This window comes from Aplidium turbinatum, chromosome 17 (genome assembly GCF_918807975.1).
Source record: "Aplidium turbinatum chromosome 17, kaAplTurb1.1, whole genome shotgun sequence".
Taxonomy (NCBI): domain Eukaryota; kingdom Metazoa; phylum Chordata; class Ascidiacea; order Aplousobranchia; family Polyclinidae; genus Aplidium; species Aplidium turbinatum.
In genome coordinates this window covers 18,085,353-18,101,936 of record NC_137488.1, presented here as the reverse complement: position 1 = coordinate 18,101,936, position 16,584 = coordinate 18,085,353, and the positions used below count along the sequence as shown (strand labels likewise).

General features: G+C 36.5%; 2 protein-coding genes across 2 annotated transcripts in view; both read left to right on the top strand.

The window, feature by feature from the left end:
- LOC145786810 (uncharacterized) overlaps positions 1 to 1,732 on the top strand; it is a 77,015-nt gene extending 75,283 nt beyond the window's left edge. The window contains exons 13-14 of the mRNA XM_082598551.1: positions 1,426 to 1,525; positions 1,623 to 1,732. Coding sequence (XP_082454677.1) covers positions 1,426 to 1,525; positions 1,623 to 1,712 — 190 coding nt within the window. The 3' untranslated portion in view covers positions 1,713 to 1,732. The remainder of the gene's footprint in view (positions 1 to 1,425; positions 1,526 to 1,622) is intronic.
- Positions 1 to 16,584, top strand: part of LOC145786275 (uncharacterized) — a 107,283-nt gene that overhangs the window by 79,549 nt on the left and 11,150 nt on the right. Inside the window, exons 4-5 of the mRNA XM_082597916.1 lie at positions 15,273 to 15,389; positions 16,025 to 16,345. Of these exons, the coding sequence (XP_082454042.1) occupies positions 15,273 to 15,389; positions 16,025 to 16,345 (438 nt within the window). The remainder of the gene's footprint in view (positions 1 to 15,272; positions 15,390 to 16,024; positions 16,346 to 16,584) is intronic.

Here is a 16,584-nt window from a genome sequence, read left to right as displayed (position 1 = left end):
TTCGAAACCTGCAGAAGGTGCATGAAAAAAAAAATTCACAAGTTATTTACAAATAAAGAACTTTTCGAAGACCACATCATTACCCTATTACTTTTTAACATTAAATCACATCAATTCTATGGTCAAGTTGTTCATGAGTTGGATGTGCAATTCAAACAAGTTGCTTACTTTTTCACAACCTATTGTGCTTAGATGGGAACTGCTCTCTAAACCAAAACTTTGAATAACTTTTTGATTTTTTAAGGGAGCGAAACTTCCATCCCGCTGGATGTCGCCAGAGGCATACTTTGATCAAATCTACACGAGCTCCAGTGACGTATGGTCGTTTGGTGTCGTAATGTGGGAAATTGTAGCGTTCGGGTTTACTCCTTACAAGAGACTGAGTGGGCGCGAGCTGCAGTACAAAGTACTCAATGAAACTACAGATTACAACAACCAAGTTACTGCCCAGATGAATTGCAAGTTCGCATCGTTGAATAGCCCGCCATTGATGCAAGCTCAATTATTGTTAAACTTGGATGTTTAGAGCAGGGTTTTCCAAAGTTATTTGGGCCACGGGCCACTATTTGTGAATCTGTTTATTTGCGGACCCCAATTCCAATACAAAGATAAAAATAAATAAAACCGAATTTTGTTTATTTAAAAAACTGACAACATCAATGGGACGGATGGAATTGCTTCTTATTGCATAAGTCATCAATTCTCGGAGTTATTTGTAAAAGGCAAACTTGTCAGTTTGGCTCCACGGAAAGTTTGGATCTGTACTTTGTCTTCATGTTGGTAAGAGCTGAAAATGCTGTCTCAAACATGTAGGTCGTGGCAAATAGCAATAAAATTTTAGTTGCCTTTTGCGATAGCAATGGATATTCCTCCACAACACTCAACCAGAAAGATGCAATAGCTGTTTGATTGAAACTAAGCATTAAATTTCGATCAGATGATAATTCGGCTATATCTTCTTTGCGTCCTGACAGATCAGTTTTTGTAACAACAAAAGAGTTTAAAATCCAGTCAAAATTCTCATATGTCTCTTTTAAAAAGTACTTCTTGCAATGTGCAGAAAGCAATTCCGAATGTTGTGTAACGTCACAGAAAATCAACTCTGTATTAATTAAACTGAACTGATACTGATAACTGAACTGAACTGATAATTGAACTGCGGCAATTATCTTTGACAGGGTACGTACTGTACAACGTATATATGTGACTTTTTAATTTCTTGTTATATTGCCACGGACTACATGTGCAGTCGTCACGGACCACCAATGGTCCGCGGACCACAGTTTTGGAAACTCTGGTTTAGAGGATAATGCAGTCTTCGCTTTTCAGTTATGACATCACAAAGAAGTGTCAGAATATTCCATTACATATAGACATTTTATTAATTTATTTTATTGAGATATGTTGCGTTTTCTTCTTTTATAGCTATGGTGTCATGGGACGGTGTTGGAATCTTCACCCTTCCCACCGACCAACTTTTTCGGATTTGAGGAAAGAATTAGAAGATTTAAGTACTCGCATAACAGTAAGTCACGGATGGTATTGTGTGAAGCAGCTACTAATAAGTTTCATTTTGCTAACTGCGCCTTCTTTCACATAATTTTTGTTCTCATATTCTATAGAATTCCAACCCAGCTTACGCAAATCTACAGAAAGAACGAAATATCTACGAAGACATTGATCTTGGAAACGTTGGATTTGCTCTTAGTTGAACAACCGACAGCATTCTCGCCAGTTTTGTTTTGTTGTCTGTAAAGCGAAACATGCTGACACTTTTGTTTTGTCATCCTAACATTTTCACAAAGCAAGTTGATATCATGCTGATTTGTGCATGTTTGGAAGGAAGTTTCTGCCTGTTACTTGTTGCTTCCAGTACTTCTATGTTTTATTGTGCGCGTTAACAATGTATCTTTATCCGAAATTGTTCTCGAGTTCTATGCATCGACAGCAGATCATCCACAATTTTCCGATTAAGCAAATCAGCCGATTAAGCAAATCACAGCCGATTAAGCAAATCTGCTGATTAAGCAAATCTGCTCCTTAAACGGCTTGATTGGGCACAAACTTTTTTCTTTACGCACTAACGTAGTCTGATGATAAGAATCTTCGATCAGTGATCCACAGATTAATTTTACGCAAATTGCTTCTCGATTAACTAGTCCGATGATTTGCTTAATCGCCTACTTAAAAGATATGCCTTTGGTGTATTGAACAACGCTTTTCCATTTTTTCTGTTGTCATGACTGAGAATTGGTTCCAGCTGTATCGTTTCTGTTTATAGTGATTCTTGTCCTGGAAATGTTAGTGATAAGATAACAAAAATCAATATACAGTGTTGCATAATTCTGTAATAATAAACCTTTGTGCGACAATAGAACAGTTTCTTGACCTTTCCAGAAATGTAAGTTGCCTTAGAAACCATTTGGAAGGCCACTGATTTTGATAATCTTCATTATGAATCAAAGGCATGCTCCAAATGTTTGTTCAGCTATGAAAGAGAGCTCCTCTTGTTTTGCCACAAACATATAACGCCAAGCCACGCCACATAACCAGATTCCACATTATTCATTTTTAAACACTCACAGAAAACTATAAGATTTCCATCGAATGCTTTCGACACATGATAGTGCCCTCATTTGTGCCATCATAGTGCCTTCATCAGGACAGGAATAACAACGATAAGTTTAGCTATAGCTAACTGCTCTAGGCTGCTGCTGAGCTGATAAGTGATGATGATAAGTGATAAGTGTTGATGAGCTAATAAGTTTAGCTATATTCAATGAACAAAATACAAAAGTTAAAGATTGAATTTATCTGAACTAGCACAGCAATTTTCAGATTTTTAAAATGCAAACAAAATCTACTAATAAAAAATTCTGTGTTCCAGAAAAATGTTAAAAAACCTTGTCAGTGTTTGAAGCTGTTGTGAAGATTTTAGGAATAAAATTACATTTACTACTTGCAGTGTCTTAAGGTGATGTGTGGTTGTCAGATTGCAACGAAATGGACAACTCAGTTCAGTTGTTACACGATACACGTCAACTGAAATAAGTCGATGAACTTTGACTAACCACAACCCAAAACTTCTGGTCGATTGTATACCTAGCCAGTACAGATTAGCCATATTCTGCTTGAGGGTTTATTTTATGGTTTTTAAACAATTGCTCTATCTATAAAAAACTGAGGAATCCTTGGTAAATTATTATTTTTTTGTTAATTTACATTGACCAATTCGTATACTAGTAAAATACTTGTTGGCAAAAGAAGCTATAGCCAGCAAAATCTGTCATTTTTACACTGATGCAACGTCTGCAGACGTTAAATCAATGCAAAAATGATGGTTTTTGCTGTCTGGAAACTCGTACAACTTTTTCGTCTTAAAATCATAAACCATGGATAATTCTCTAATCAAAAGTGAAAGCAACATACTTTTAATATAATAATATCATAAGTGCACAGTGTTGCAGTAAAGCGCAAGTTTTGTGTTGACATGTAGTCTGTAGATAACGTAACAACTGCATGGCCTTCCAATCAATCTTCACCTTTAGGCTGACTCAGAAAACACCAGCTTGATTTAGCTTACTGCTTTACCAATCATAGAAATAAGAAATATTATGAATACTATTGCACAAAACGAAATGGATTGAACCGAAAAATCATTTTGAGGCTGCTGAAGGAAACTCATAGTCAGGATCGTGTGACCGCCCCCTGTTCTCCTCGGCCGGGAGGCGAAATTTTTTTCCCATGAACTTTCTGTCTCATTTAACTTACATATTTCGGTAAGTGTAGCCATTATTGGTTACCGCGTGCGGTAAATTTATCTATCGGTTACTTCTCATAGAGTTTGTATTAAATACAGTGTGAATGCAAACATTATTTCGTTGGCATGTTCAGTGGTTTCATCTTGTGCCTAATGTTCATGAGAACAACTGTTCGACGCCCATCGAAGTCAATTTTTTTTTCTTTAAATTAATTTTTGCGGTGAACAAAAGCTTTTCAAAAAAAGTAAGGTTAGGGTTAATGGGTTTGGGTTAATTCTTAATCAATTGGGAAAATCTTACTTTTTGAGTGACCAGAATCAATTTCTTTTCTCAACTTTTTTAAACTTGGCTTGACTAGGTATGTCTCCAGGCTTTTTTTTTTTCAAGTTTAATGCTTAGATTTGGATCTGGAGGGCGAAAATTGGCTGCTGACTTTGAGAACCGCGCGAAAAAAGTGAATCGGTAAAAACAGTTAACGCGCGCGGTAACCATAGTAATGGCTACAGTTACAGAAATATGTAAGTTAAATGAGACAGAAAGATCGGAGGAAAAAAATTCGCGGCCGGGGTGGAGGGGCATGCCTGTTTAGGAGCCCACTCATTTTAGTCTGTTTATTGTTTTTTGACAGCTTAAAAAAGAAGAGAGCTGCTACAGAAGCTCAATATAATCAATGGCTTAAAAGCCTTAAATCATGCAAGGCCGTATTTACTGCTTTCTGAGCTCTCGACTGGCTGCTCACATTCCTCTTGGAGCCGACGAATATTTAGTTTGTGCAGCGTTTTTGGGCTTGTAATATGTAATTTTTTCTTCCATTTTGCAATAGATTTTAGATCGCTTTGTTCGCTCAACCACATTTAATTTACCTAATTGGTGATATTGGGCATGTATAGTTTTAGAAGTGGATTAAGGTAGTAAGAAGTTTTTGTATCCGGCAAAAACTAACAACATAATGTAATATTTCGAAGTAAACACTGCTCACTCAAATAGCCTTAGTTAATTAACAATTAAATTGATAATGTTGTTTCAGTGTTGTTTCAGTGTTGATGTAAGTAAGCTATCAAGAGAAATGTGCCGAGAAAACAGTGAGGACACTTCAGATAGACATTCGAAGTTCTGGCCAGTATGATTTTGCGAGAAATACTGCTTCCATGTCAAGTAAAATCAGAAGACAAGAGAGGGGCTAGGTTTTGTGTCACTGCCACTAAAAGATAATCTTACCCAACTAGATGGCACTCCTACGCTGTTTAAGAAGACTAAACTTCTTCTGACGTTTAGCTTTAATCCAAGCATCGGGAGATGAGAAGATAACTAGACAAGGTTTCTATTATACTAAGAGTAGAATGGCCAGTTTCCTTTTCTCGATCGCCTTTCCTTCAGCAACTACGCCCACCCAATTTATGACACCCTGGGAAGAAGTGAGCGGTGTTTTTCAGTAGTTGGCCTATAATGTCGTAAACACAAAGAGGATATGATTTTAGTTGCTGTGCAACGCTGCATGGACTTTGTCAATACTAAACTTGTAGCCTAATTTTGTTTTATATCATTATTGATGTGCGAAGTCTGAACAATTGTAACCGGTCTCGACATTTCAGAACTGAACTAAATTTGAAAGAGTCAGTCCACCACAAAACACAATTCTTCGCCAGTTTGGAAACTAGGTTTGGTTTTGATTCTTCATCCTCGGATTGACAAAGCCTTGATAGGTTATTCCTGGTAGTTTCGCATGCTTGTAGACATGTAGAGGCTCTTAACGCAGGGCCGGTTACCAAGATTAGCAGAGTGAAGTTTTCCGATTGTTAAAGTTTTTTTATGCCAGGGAATTACTCCATTCACTAGGTGCCGCTGAATGGAGAGCAGTCCTGCAATGCGTTGCTCAAGCGCACACCTCGAGAGTCGAACCAACGCCGCGTGATCTTGAGCCGGGCGCGTAACCACTGAGCTAACTGTTAGTTTCTACAGCAGTAATATGTGGAAAATGACTAACTCTTGCTCTAGTGTTTTAATTTCAACTTACAACCTAACTTGGGTTCAATCGTGGGTTTTAGTTGCTGAAGGAAATATTTTTCCACAGATGATGCAGACGTTATGACGAATTTTGTCGCTTTAGCTTCAGTTTTCATCATTTAATAGAACAATATGTTCATATAAAGAAATTGCAGCACTTGTCTGAGAAGATGGTTCCACAGCAATCTGCACACGTTACTTTAGCGTAGGATAAAGATATCTGATTAGCTGTTTCACTTTCAAAGGAACATCATAAGATAATTTGGCTGGTTATCAGCAGTTTATTCAGTGTTTGCCAGGTCAGCCCACCGCCTTCAATTAAATTTATCTATGCATTGTCAAAACAATAAACAAAGAACAATAACCTGAGTTTAGCTGTTTATAGCGTGATGTATGCTGTTATGCTTTGCATTAACCTAAGTAAGACAAAGCAAAAAAGCTTCAGTTTTGAATGATCTGTAAATGAAGTTCATACGAAACGTTGTTTTCAAAATAACAAGCTGATGCGATCAACATAGAACAGGTGTCATCACTGAGATATTTGAAAAAGTCAGATATAAGCAAATTTGTTTGCTATTTTGTCAAGGTTTGATTACTTAAACAAAAAGCAATAATTTAGAATTGTGGCAAGTTATATTATAAGTGCATTAAAAGGGTTGTGTTTAAAATAAAAAGTAATGCTTTTCTTGATTATGCGCTCCCAACTATACACTATCCAGATCATGAATGAATCATCCTTTGTTTACTTTTTATAAAACTGGTTCTATATTGGAGAACCAGACTTTGAATATGCATAACATATTCTACAGTACATAATAATAAAGCATACGAAATGTTGCATGCTACGAAATGAGAAAATGCATTGATGGACAATTTGTTTGCAATCACCAATCAAACTTGATGTTTGAGAAGAGAAAAAAGAAAGTAATTTTGTTATGTCCGGGCGTGATGTTAGAATATGCTCACGATCATTTAAATCTGTCACTTTCAATTTTTAATATTTTTATATTTTAAAACGTAATATTTTTAATAAATATGATGCCGAATAAAACATTTCCTCCCAATGTTTGTTTCTGTCGTTGATTTTTGTTGAAGTAAAAATCGCGTATTCTCTTCAAGTTCACGAAAATTGCAAAATTAAATTGAAAACTTCATAAACGTAGAAAGCGAAACTACTAGAAGCGAAATTCGATCTGTTGCATGAAATGAAAACAATAAGGACAATAAAGTTGTTGATCTTCCTTTTACATTTGCGAGCAATAACAGGACAAGGTAAGCACTGAAGCACCAACTAACCTTGTGTGACGTATTAGCATGTTAGGTTTAAGCTTTTATTGCTTTATTTTGTTATAATTTTGTTTCAAACTTTACTATACTAATTAAGTAGGATACTGTAACTAAATCAATTAAACACCGGGGCTGGTAGTAATAGACTTTTAGTAAGATGTGAAGTCGATTAAAAAAAAATTACGGAGTTTTAACATTACAATATTTGAAGTAATTGCCATGACATTATTTTGTAGTTGAAGTTGCTTCTCCAACTAAATCAATGCGTTTCATTTAAAATAAAAATTCTTCAAACACAAACTCTAACTAAAAATTGAAAATTTTTCTGATTAAAAAGTATTATCTATTAGATTGTATGAAGGTAGTAACATTCGATTTGTACTCATAACATTTTTTTCTTTTCAGCCAAGTTTCGTCTTCCTCCATCGTCATCAGGATCATGTCAATATCATATCCGATCAAATTTCCCCTCCCTTGTAGTTACTTACGATGTTGCAAGCCAGGATTGCGTGAGGCTCAATTCCAGCTTAGCAATGATAAAAAATCACACACAGCAGGATGAGTTTAACGATTTGTTGATCGAAGAGTATGGTAAAAGTCCGGTAAGCAGAACGTTGTAATAATTACAAGTAAGTAGTAATATTATAGTAAATTGTTTAAGCATACAGTGATATACATTTGGAGAGTTGATTGGCGTTACAAAACTTTTGTGTTAACTTACATTTGTGTATATGCATTTAGGTTTTGTATCGCATTTGCGTGCACAATACAAAGATATTGCAAACCAAGTTAGCTCTTCGCATTCAGGCTATATTGCCTGGTTGGTAAAGATTTAAATTTAGTGACCTTGTCAAGGCACAATCATTTATGATATATCACTTTTTGTTCTTTTTCTAGCAAATAGAAAATATTTTATAGAGTTCATCGTCTCCAACATTGCATTTACGACGTAACAATTAGTTTAGCATTATGATGTAAGAGTTGTAATTGGCAATTAAAGGCAGTAATTGACAATTGTTTTGAAAATTTCAAACATGAACAGTTTAGTGACATTGTTGAGAACATACTCGAAGCATTAGTTTGCTTGTTAAAGGGCCAGACAAGTCCATTTTCAAATGCAAATTGAAAGTTGAAATACATAAAGGGGATATTCAAAAACACGTTGCACTTGTTTTTATGAAAAAATACTCATTTGTTCTCACGCAATCTTAAAACAAAGTTTTGGTTTGCGATTCAAACACACACCGCTTCAACTGTTGTCGAAATAAAACATTTGCTTACGTGACGTCATAACCAGAGTTTCGCAAAACCATTTTGCTGGTTTAAGGTGTGCTATGCGGCTGTAGATTAGGTTAGAGGCGTTTGCAGCAGTAGATAAGATTATCACAAGTAACAATTTTTGCTCAGATTTAGTTTATTGTAGCCTTGATACCAGCTTACATCATTTTTTGCACATTTACTCTAGGCCTTGCACTTCAGGAAACAAGCAAATGCCAGTATTTTCCTGCAGTGCTACAGTATGTATGGTTTTGATGGGATTTTAATAACAAGAGGTTTAGAGTTAGACAGTCAAGGGTTGTAGGGGTTTAAATTTATTTATTTTTCATGTTTAGTCATGTTTGTGTGCACAACAGGCCTATCAGACAGGCTAAACTAGTATGCCTAGGTCCTCAGTATACATGCTTTCCCAGTGCTATACTGACATTGTACATAAATAGATTAAGCTAAACCTGTTACAGTTTTGTACTCATCATGACAAGTCGATGTGTTGTATATGACTGTTCAGTGTTTATCTGGTGGTTCTTCTGTCGATAAAATTTCTTTGTTCAAATTTCCAAAAAATCATACAAGAAAATTGAAATGGGACAAGTTTGTAAACACCACAAGAGTATGGCCAGGAGCAACAGAGACCAGCATAATAATGTCGACTCCATTTCAAGGAAACAGATTTTCAAAATCTTCTTCAATTTAACATGGGACTTGCCACACAGCTTAAATTAAACCGCAATGCATGCCCTTCAATTTTTTTCAAAAAAATTTATTTCAACAACTCTGCACCCTTTGGAGTCAAGGTCCAGTGGGGAGACAACTCCACAACAAAATTCCAATCCATCCATACGACCGGCTGTCAGGAAACGTCAAGTTCTTGAAGTAATTTTGAGTTAACAATTATGTTACTACATGTTTGTTATAAAGTACCGTACAGTACATAAGTTGGGGAATGGGGAGTAGTGTAGCATCCTTGAGAAATTGTTTTTCATATAATTTAGAATATCTTCCGGCTAAGTCTATTACATTTTTGTTGCTGCCTGCTGGTATAGCGATTCCTAGCTAGCCTACATGTAATTTTAAAATGACCCATCTATAACTCACCAAGTGTATTAGGCTACCATAACAAAAACAAGTCCTTCACAAACTGGTGTTTATTTCATTTACTGGCTAGCACTGTATGCAACGGTAATGTAACAGTGCATAAATGTGAGTTTTTTTTATTACTGTCATTGTGCTGTTTTGTAATGTGCTTCTTCTGTTCATAGTTGTCCTGGTATTCTGAAGGGTTATGCCAAACAAAAATTGTTATTTGTAATGCCGCAACACAATACGACATATCGGATTTTCGTGTTTGTTTGTCAAAAGGATGCCATGAAGCCATGGAGTGTGGCGAAAAGTAAGAAATTTTAACTCTATAACAAACTAACATATGAAATAACGGGTGGCGATGATGTCGTCCCTCGTCGATGTTGTCCCCTCATACATCATACATTGCTTGCTGCTTTTGACGTAAATGACGACTATAACAGAAAGTCATGCTGCCAAAATGAGTTTCATTTCTAAAACTGCTTGTGTCTTGGTTGGTTGGTTTTGAATCTTTATCCTCGGACAGGCAAAGCCTTGATTGGTTATTCCTGGTAGTTTCGCATACTTGTAGAGGCTTTTGACACAGGGCCGGTTATCGAGATTGGCAGAGTTGAAGTTTTCCGATTGTTGAAGTGTTGTTGCCAGGGAATTATTCCACTCACTACGTGCGGCTGAATGGAGAGCAGTCCTGAAAGTGCGTTGCTCATGCGCACACCCCGAGAGTCGAACTTGCGCCGCGTGATCTTGAGCCGGGCGCGTAACCACTGAGCTAATGGGGCAGAGTGAGAAGGCCTATTATTGGTCAACATTTTTGTTATGGATTTGTTATAATGGATGTAATGAACACACCTACAGACAAGTTTTTATTGGCTTGTGAGTGCAAACATCACTTTGATCTGCATTTCTTTATAGACAACTTGTAACTGCTATTCATTCCAACGAGAATAGCAGCAGGTCTACCGCTGGGTTTCGGATTAGCTATCCGAAAGCAAAGCATAAGGAAGGAGGCTATTCTCTAAAAACGATCAAAGAAAACCCCACTTACTGTAAGTTATCTACACAGCATAATTTTGTGAAATTAACAATATTCCAAAACTGCTACTTTATAATACCATGTGTAGTTGTAGTATGTGATTACCCAGTCAGCAAAATCAGTCATTTTTACATTGATTCAACGTTTTGCAGACGTTGAATCAAAGTAAAAATGACGATTTGACACAAATTTCGTCATTTTTATTATTCATTTATTTGACGCAAAATCCGTCATTTTTACATTGATTCTTCGTCTGCAAAACGTTGATTCAATGTAAAAAGGACTGATTTTGCTGACTGGGTAAGCATGTGCGGTAAAGTGAAATGTGTGCAGCAATCATTGTGACTACCATACATTTTTATTGATTTGAAATGCATTATCTTTTTTAAAGATCATGTCAAGAGCCTCTTGAAGATTGCATTGTGCGAAAGGGAAACATTGGCAGAACACCGAGAAGAATGGGGGAGCATACCTGTTCCCATGCATTTATGATCAGACGTTTGCATCCAGATGTTTCTGATGCAATTGCATCTTATTTTTCACGGTTTTCTAACCAAAACCCGTCTTAAATGATGTAGCAATACCTAAAAATGGGCAATCATGTTGCATTAAAACACGAAGATTGGCTTCCTTGTCTTCCTGTCCACTTACTGTAATCTAAATCTTTAACCACCGGGTGTAAACCTGGATACGACAAACAAAACAAAAAAATATTCATGTAACCAAAAGTTGTTTTTAAATACGCTATTGGCACATTGTCTACAGACAGTTTGTTCGGTGGATCTGAGGTTACCTTGGTCATTCAATCCGTGTGCCTCTGCCGTCATGCGTTGTTTCGGTCATTAGGTCGAAATTTTCAAGTGAAGATAGAAAATATGTTAGATTTAAATATCCTGATTTGAAATAAAAGGAAGTCACAATTCAAAGTCTGCTTCAAGAAAAGCTTTGCCGTGTGCATAGAGAGAGATTTTGTACTTGTACAGTAAAGTATACCTATCAGAGTTTTTTAGAAAATGTTCCTAGTTCTTTATAAACTAATATGGTGCTTGCCTGAAGCTAGTTGCTTTCGGTGTTCATTTTATCAACTACTAAGCTGCTTAAAATCGACATAAATAGTTCATTGCATTTGCTGGAAACGACACCATAAGCGATCTCTTACTCTGCATTTCAAATGCATCTTGCGTAAACATACGAGCAGCTTGTACCGTTATGACGTCACGTCCGATTATCGCACGGTTCAGTGAGCACGCGTCGCTCTGAAACTATGGGCTAACAGAAACGGCCCTACAAAGGAAACGCAATGAAATTAAGGGAAAATTTCAACGACAACCACTTATTATACATGTCTAGAGCACTTACAAACAAAAAAATCGAAAAGTATGGTTTGGGGTTTACTGCCCCTTTAACATACCTGTTAACTTTTTATCATTGGTTTTGGCTCTTGAATTTCTGTTGCATACTGAAAATAACCATATATGGTTCTTACTGATATCTTGAAAACTTGAGAAGATAGAGAAAATATGACTTCAGATTTGAGATCAGCTGCCAAAATTCAGCCAAAAACACATATTTTCATGTTCTGTATCAAAATTTTTTTTTGTAGACCAGTGTAGTGAGAAAAGTGTAACGCATGTGAATCCGCAAGAAGGCGGCTTGACGTGGCCAGTGCTTGTAAAGGTCATGTCTGAGTTTGTTTCAGTGCCCATCGTCAAGATGTGAAGATGGCTATGTATCTAGGGTGGTGGAATGGGGCGTATTTGTTGCTGGACAAGTTACTCGGCTAACTAGACACGTGCTGGTAATGCTGTTTGTTTGTTGAGCAATTTAGGCTTCTTCTCAGGGCGAGGACTAACGTTGAAAGCGTCTTGAATAGAAATCTACTGCTGGTTTTTCGAAGAAGTCTTCCTTGTTGTCCAAACGCAATTCATTCAGCCCGTTGTGTAGCGGCATGTCTCCCTACACCGTGAGCAGAGTGGTCAGCGGTTGCAAACGATTTTGGGAAAGCACCCAAACCAACTTTTTTGCTGAGTGTCAAATAGAAATGTAGTTTAGTACCATTAGCAAACAGTTTTTGGTGTGGCCAAATGGGGAATCAAACCCACATCTTCCGACGCTGAGAGGAGCAATCAAACCACTACACAATTGTGCAGGTTGTGATGCTGTATCCCAAGTCGATGTGTTGGAAGATGAAATTATCAGTATACAGAGACGAGGGTGGATGAGATGGCCATCCCCGAGAGCGTTATATCCAGGGCCGGAGCGTCCATTAGGAGAACTAGGCGGCCGCCTAGGGTGCAGCCTTCAAAGGGCGCAAAACCCTTTTCTTGCGATTTTTCTTAAATAAAGATGTCTTTGTGTTTCGAGTATTGTTGTATACGAACTGCAGACCTATACTTTACAACAGCGATTTTCAACCGGTGTTCCTTGAAAGATTGTCAGATGTTCTACAAAAAATTTATTAGTTTGACTAATGTTGCATGGAACACAGGGCGAAAATCACAAGAGCATCGAGTTTGTCTTTCTGTAGTTCATGCCCGAAAATCAACTTTGTGCTCATACAAATCGGTCCAGATGTCGCACTGAGAAAAAACTGAAAGTGATTGAATGACTGTTGTGTCTTTTATTTCATTGCGTTATTATAAAGTTTTGTTTGGTGTTCCACAAGATTATTTTGATACATAAAGTGTTCGTGGCTCAAAAAAGGTTGAAATACATTTACAAGGTGATAAATGAGAAAGTTGCTCTGATACATCAAAACCGCAAATTTTATGAGCTCATCTGGATATAAGAACTTGCATTGCAAAGCCGTCGCAAGAACCTGACATTGTTGCAACTTTTAGAAAAAGTTAGTAGGCTGCAATCAAGCAGACACATTGATACCGATGAGTTGAGCTGTGAACTAACAGCAATAACTAAAAAATTCCCAAAATCTATGACACCTGAATGTGAGATCGTTTTTGGTCGAATAAAAGCCTTCAGACAATATAGGCTACCAAATGCTCCATAGATTTGCATATTCCACTGACGCTTCCAATATCCGCGGCAAGCTCTGAGCGAAGCTTTTCAAAGCTGAACCTCAACAAAACGATTGTAGCCTCTACGCTCTACAGTGGTTCAGCATTGGCTTGTCTGGTCAGAAAATAGCAGATAGTTGATCCCGGACACTGGCCCAAATGTAATCACTGGACCATCCGTGTCAACACTAGTAGCTACGATATACATCGAGCCTGACAATGCTTTCGCGCTCAATATGTCAAAATAGGTAAAGAAACTTGTAAATGGAAAATTAGCATGAAATGTGATGTTTTGACGTAACTTAAACTTTATGTTAATGTTAGTTAGTTAATTATCAAAATTGCGTAAGTTTTGACTAGCATTTAATTTTGAACTGCTTATACTTACCAATGTAAAATAGTTTAACCAACACCAATTTGGGTTACAGAAACCAAAATAAATTATAACTGTCATTGTTCACTTCATACAGTGTAATGATGAGCTAATGGGGGTGCAGAAATTGAGCCTTGCCTAGGGTGCAGAATAGCTTTGTGTCGGCCCTTGTTATATCATATTTCAACAACCTCTTGTTGAAAAGATTATTTCTGTACAGAAAATTAAATCACTCGTTTTGTAAATCTCTGAAAATGTAACTATATGAATTTGTTGCAGAATCATTTATTTTTCATCGGTGGTGAGTCGGGAGCTAACGGAATACCTAAATGGATCGACAACACTTTGATACCAACGACTACAAACAACCATCAATACCCTCGATGGAGATCAGATTTGCCGAAACGAACAACGAGCACTGGCAAAGTGGTTTTGGTGACATTTGTGACCCAAGGACCACCAAATTATGATAAACTTTTATATTTTCTAAACTACAATCAAAACGCCAATGGATACGCATGTGAAAAACTAGGTAAAATTCTTCTGTTGGTTACAACTGAAACGTAACGATCAATGCCGGATTTGTCATTAGACTATAAAGGCTGAAGCCTAAGGCCTCAAGATTTATTTATTGATTATTTTATAGCTCATTTCTTGTGTGTTATGTGTTTTAAACCAGACTACTTAATGAGAAAGTATATGGATCTATGTGAGTTATGTGAATACTATTGATGTTATTAAGTAGCTTACATGTAGTTTGTAGTATTATTTATCATGTTATGTAATAGCATTTTTCATACAGGCAATATAAAATTTGTTAGTTCAATATTTCTTTAAGGAACATAACATTAACAGTAAAGTAACTTAGAATTATATTGTTCCTGTTTTGAAGCAAGATATTACAAAAGGTTTACAATGTAATAATGAGCTTTGGTTATCTTCAAATGGTTAATTCACTTAGGTGCATATTTCTTCATGACTAATTCACTCTGGGATGGGTGGTTGTTTGTGTGAAATACTCGTCTCTATGGCTATTAAGATCGGGGCCTCTAAAGGAAAATTGCCTAGGGCATTTTTTTTTTCTGAATCCGGCCCTGGTAACGATAGTCGATATCTTTTCTGACTTGTAAAAATGTAAACCGTTGTTTGGAAAAGAGGTAAACCTATCTCATGTCATGCTTTGGCTTTGTTATTGCGTCATGGTGCATCAAACTGAGATAGTACGTCGGTTATTTGCAAAAGTCGTATAATTTTAAATAAAAAAGCAATTTGATAATTAACAAAAGTGTAATGTAAGTGCATTGTTACATGACATGGCCCTATAACACAGTTTTAAAGCTACGTTTTGTTGACATTGAGTGGATTGTATTTTCACTCATCTTGGATAATACGTTTGTAAAAAAGAAATAACCAAATACTAACTTTATAATTCCCTGCGTCAGTTTCAGGGAAGCCATGTGACAGCTCACCTTGTGAAAACAATGGCCAATGCAACGATGTCGGTTGTTCGTATTATTGTTCTTGCAAAGAAGGCTACAAAGGTCGTCATTGCAAATTGTGTGAGTAAAATTCTTTGAAGCAGAACGTCTTATTAAATTGCAATCTCATATTTGTCAAGTCTTTACTATGTTTGCTTCATTCCGGAGTGAACAATTGGAAACAAACTTTTACAAAAAAATTTATTTTTTGAACTTTAGCAAAAAAATATAGAAATTTAATAGAAGCTTGTGCGTTTTATGGCGTATTTTTACTGAACTATTAAAAAAAAAGTTATGCCATGAAAGTATTAATCTGCTACTTTTGTGCAAGCAATAAAAATCGCAGAATTTTCTACCTTCTTAACATTAAACATGACTTTGTGAATTTATAAAGTAATTATTAACACACTGAATACGAAAGTGTGCTAGCTCGTCATTCATGATGGTTGATTCACATTTTATACCCAACATTGCACGAACGATAATTAATGAATAGGTGATGTTTCCGGTAAATGCTTGCGTAGAAAGGGTGCCAGAAAATAAATATAAAATATGAATTGGCTGCAGTGAAAACGAGCATAGAGACGTTTTGGCAACGTTAGAGCAACCAACTAGATGATATAAATTATTATTGGTTAGATTTCAATAACTCACTACAAAGTTGATCCGTCACTATGCATATTGAAGATAATTTATTGGTGCAATTGCGATTGCAGTTCCACCTCGTCTAGCTGAGGCTGAACCTCCATCAGATGTCTTCAGCAACAGTTTTGTCTTGGCTTGTAAAGTGGAGGGAAACCCAATACCGACAGTAACTTGGAAGAGTACAAACATTAAATTTAACCAATCTGATGAGATAATATCAAATTCAACCGACTCTCCATTCTCTCTTGAAACTTTTACGACTGGAAATGTTGTTGAAGCAAAACTAAAGATGGTGGATGGGGAAGTGTGTCTTGGAAGACGCAACATTTCATGCTGGGCAAGCAGTGACATGAATAAAGAAACGAGATTGCATTCATTTACTGTAAACAATGGTGAGGTATTAGATGTTAAAGTAAACAATGAAATACATAAATGCAATAGAATTTAAAAAAAGCATTTAACAGATATGAAAAAAGGCCCTCAATTCATTGCTGTTAAAATAGACTTTGCTCGAGAGTTGAGAGCTGTTGATTTCAAGATATTTGGCTGATTTGTAGGTTGGGTGCAATTCTCAATCAAGTATAACTATCTGGTGTAAAATTAAAAAGCAACTCGATTTTGTGTCCAAGAC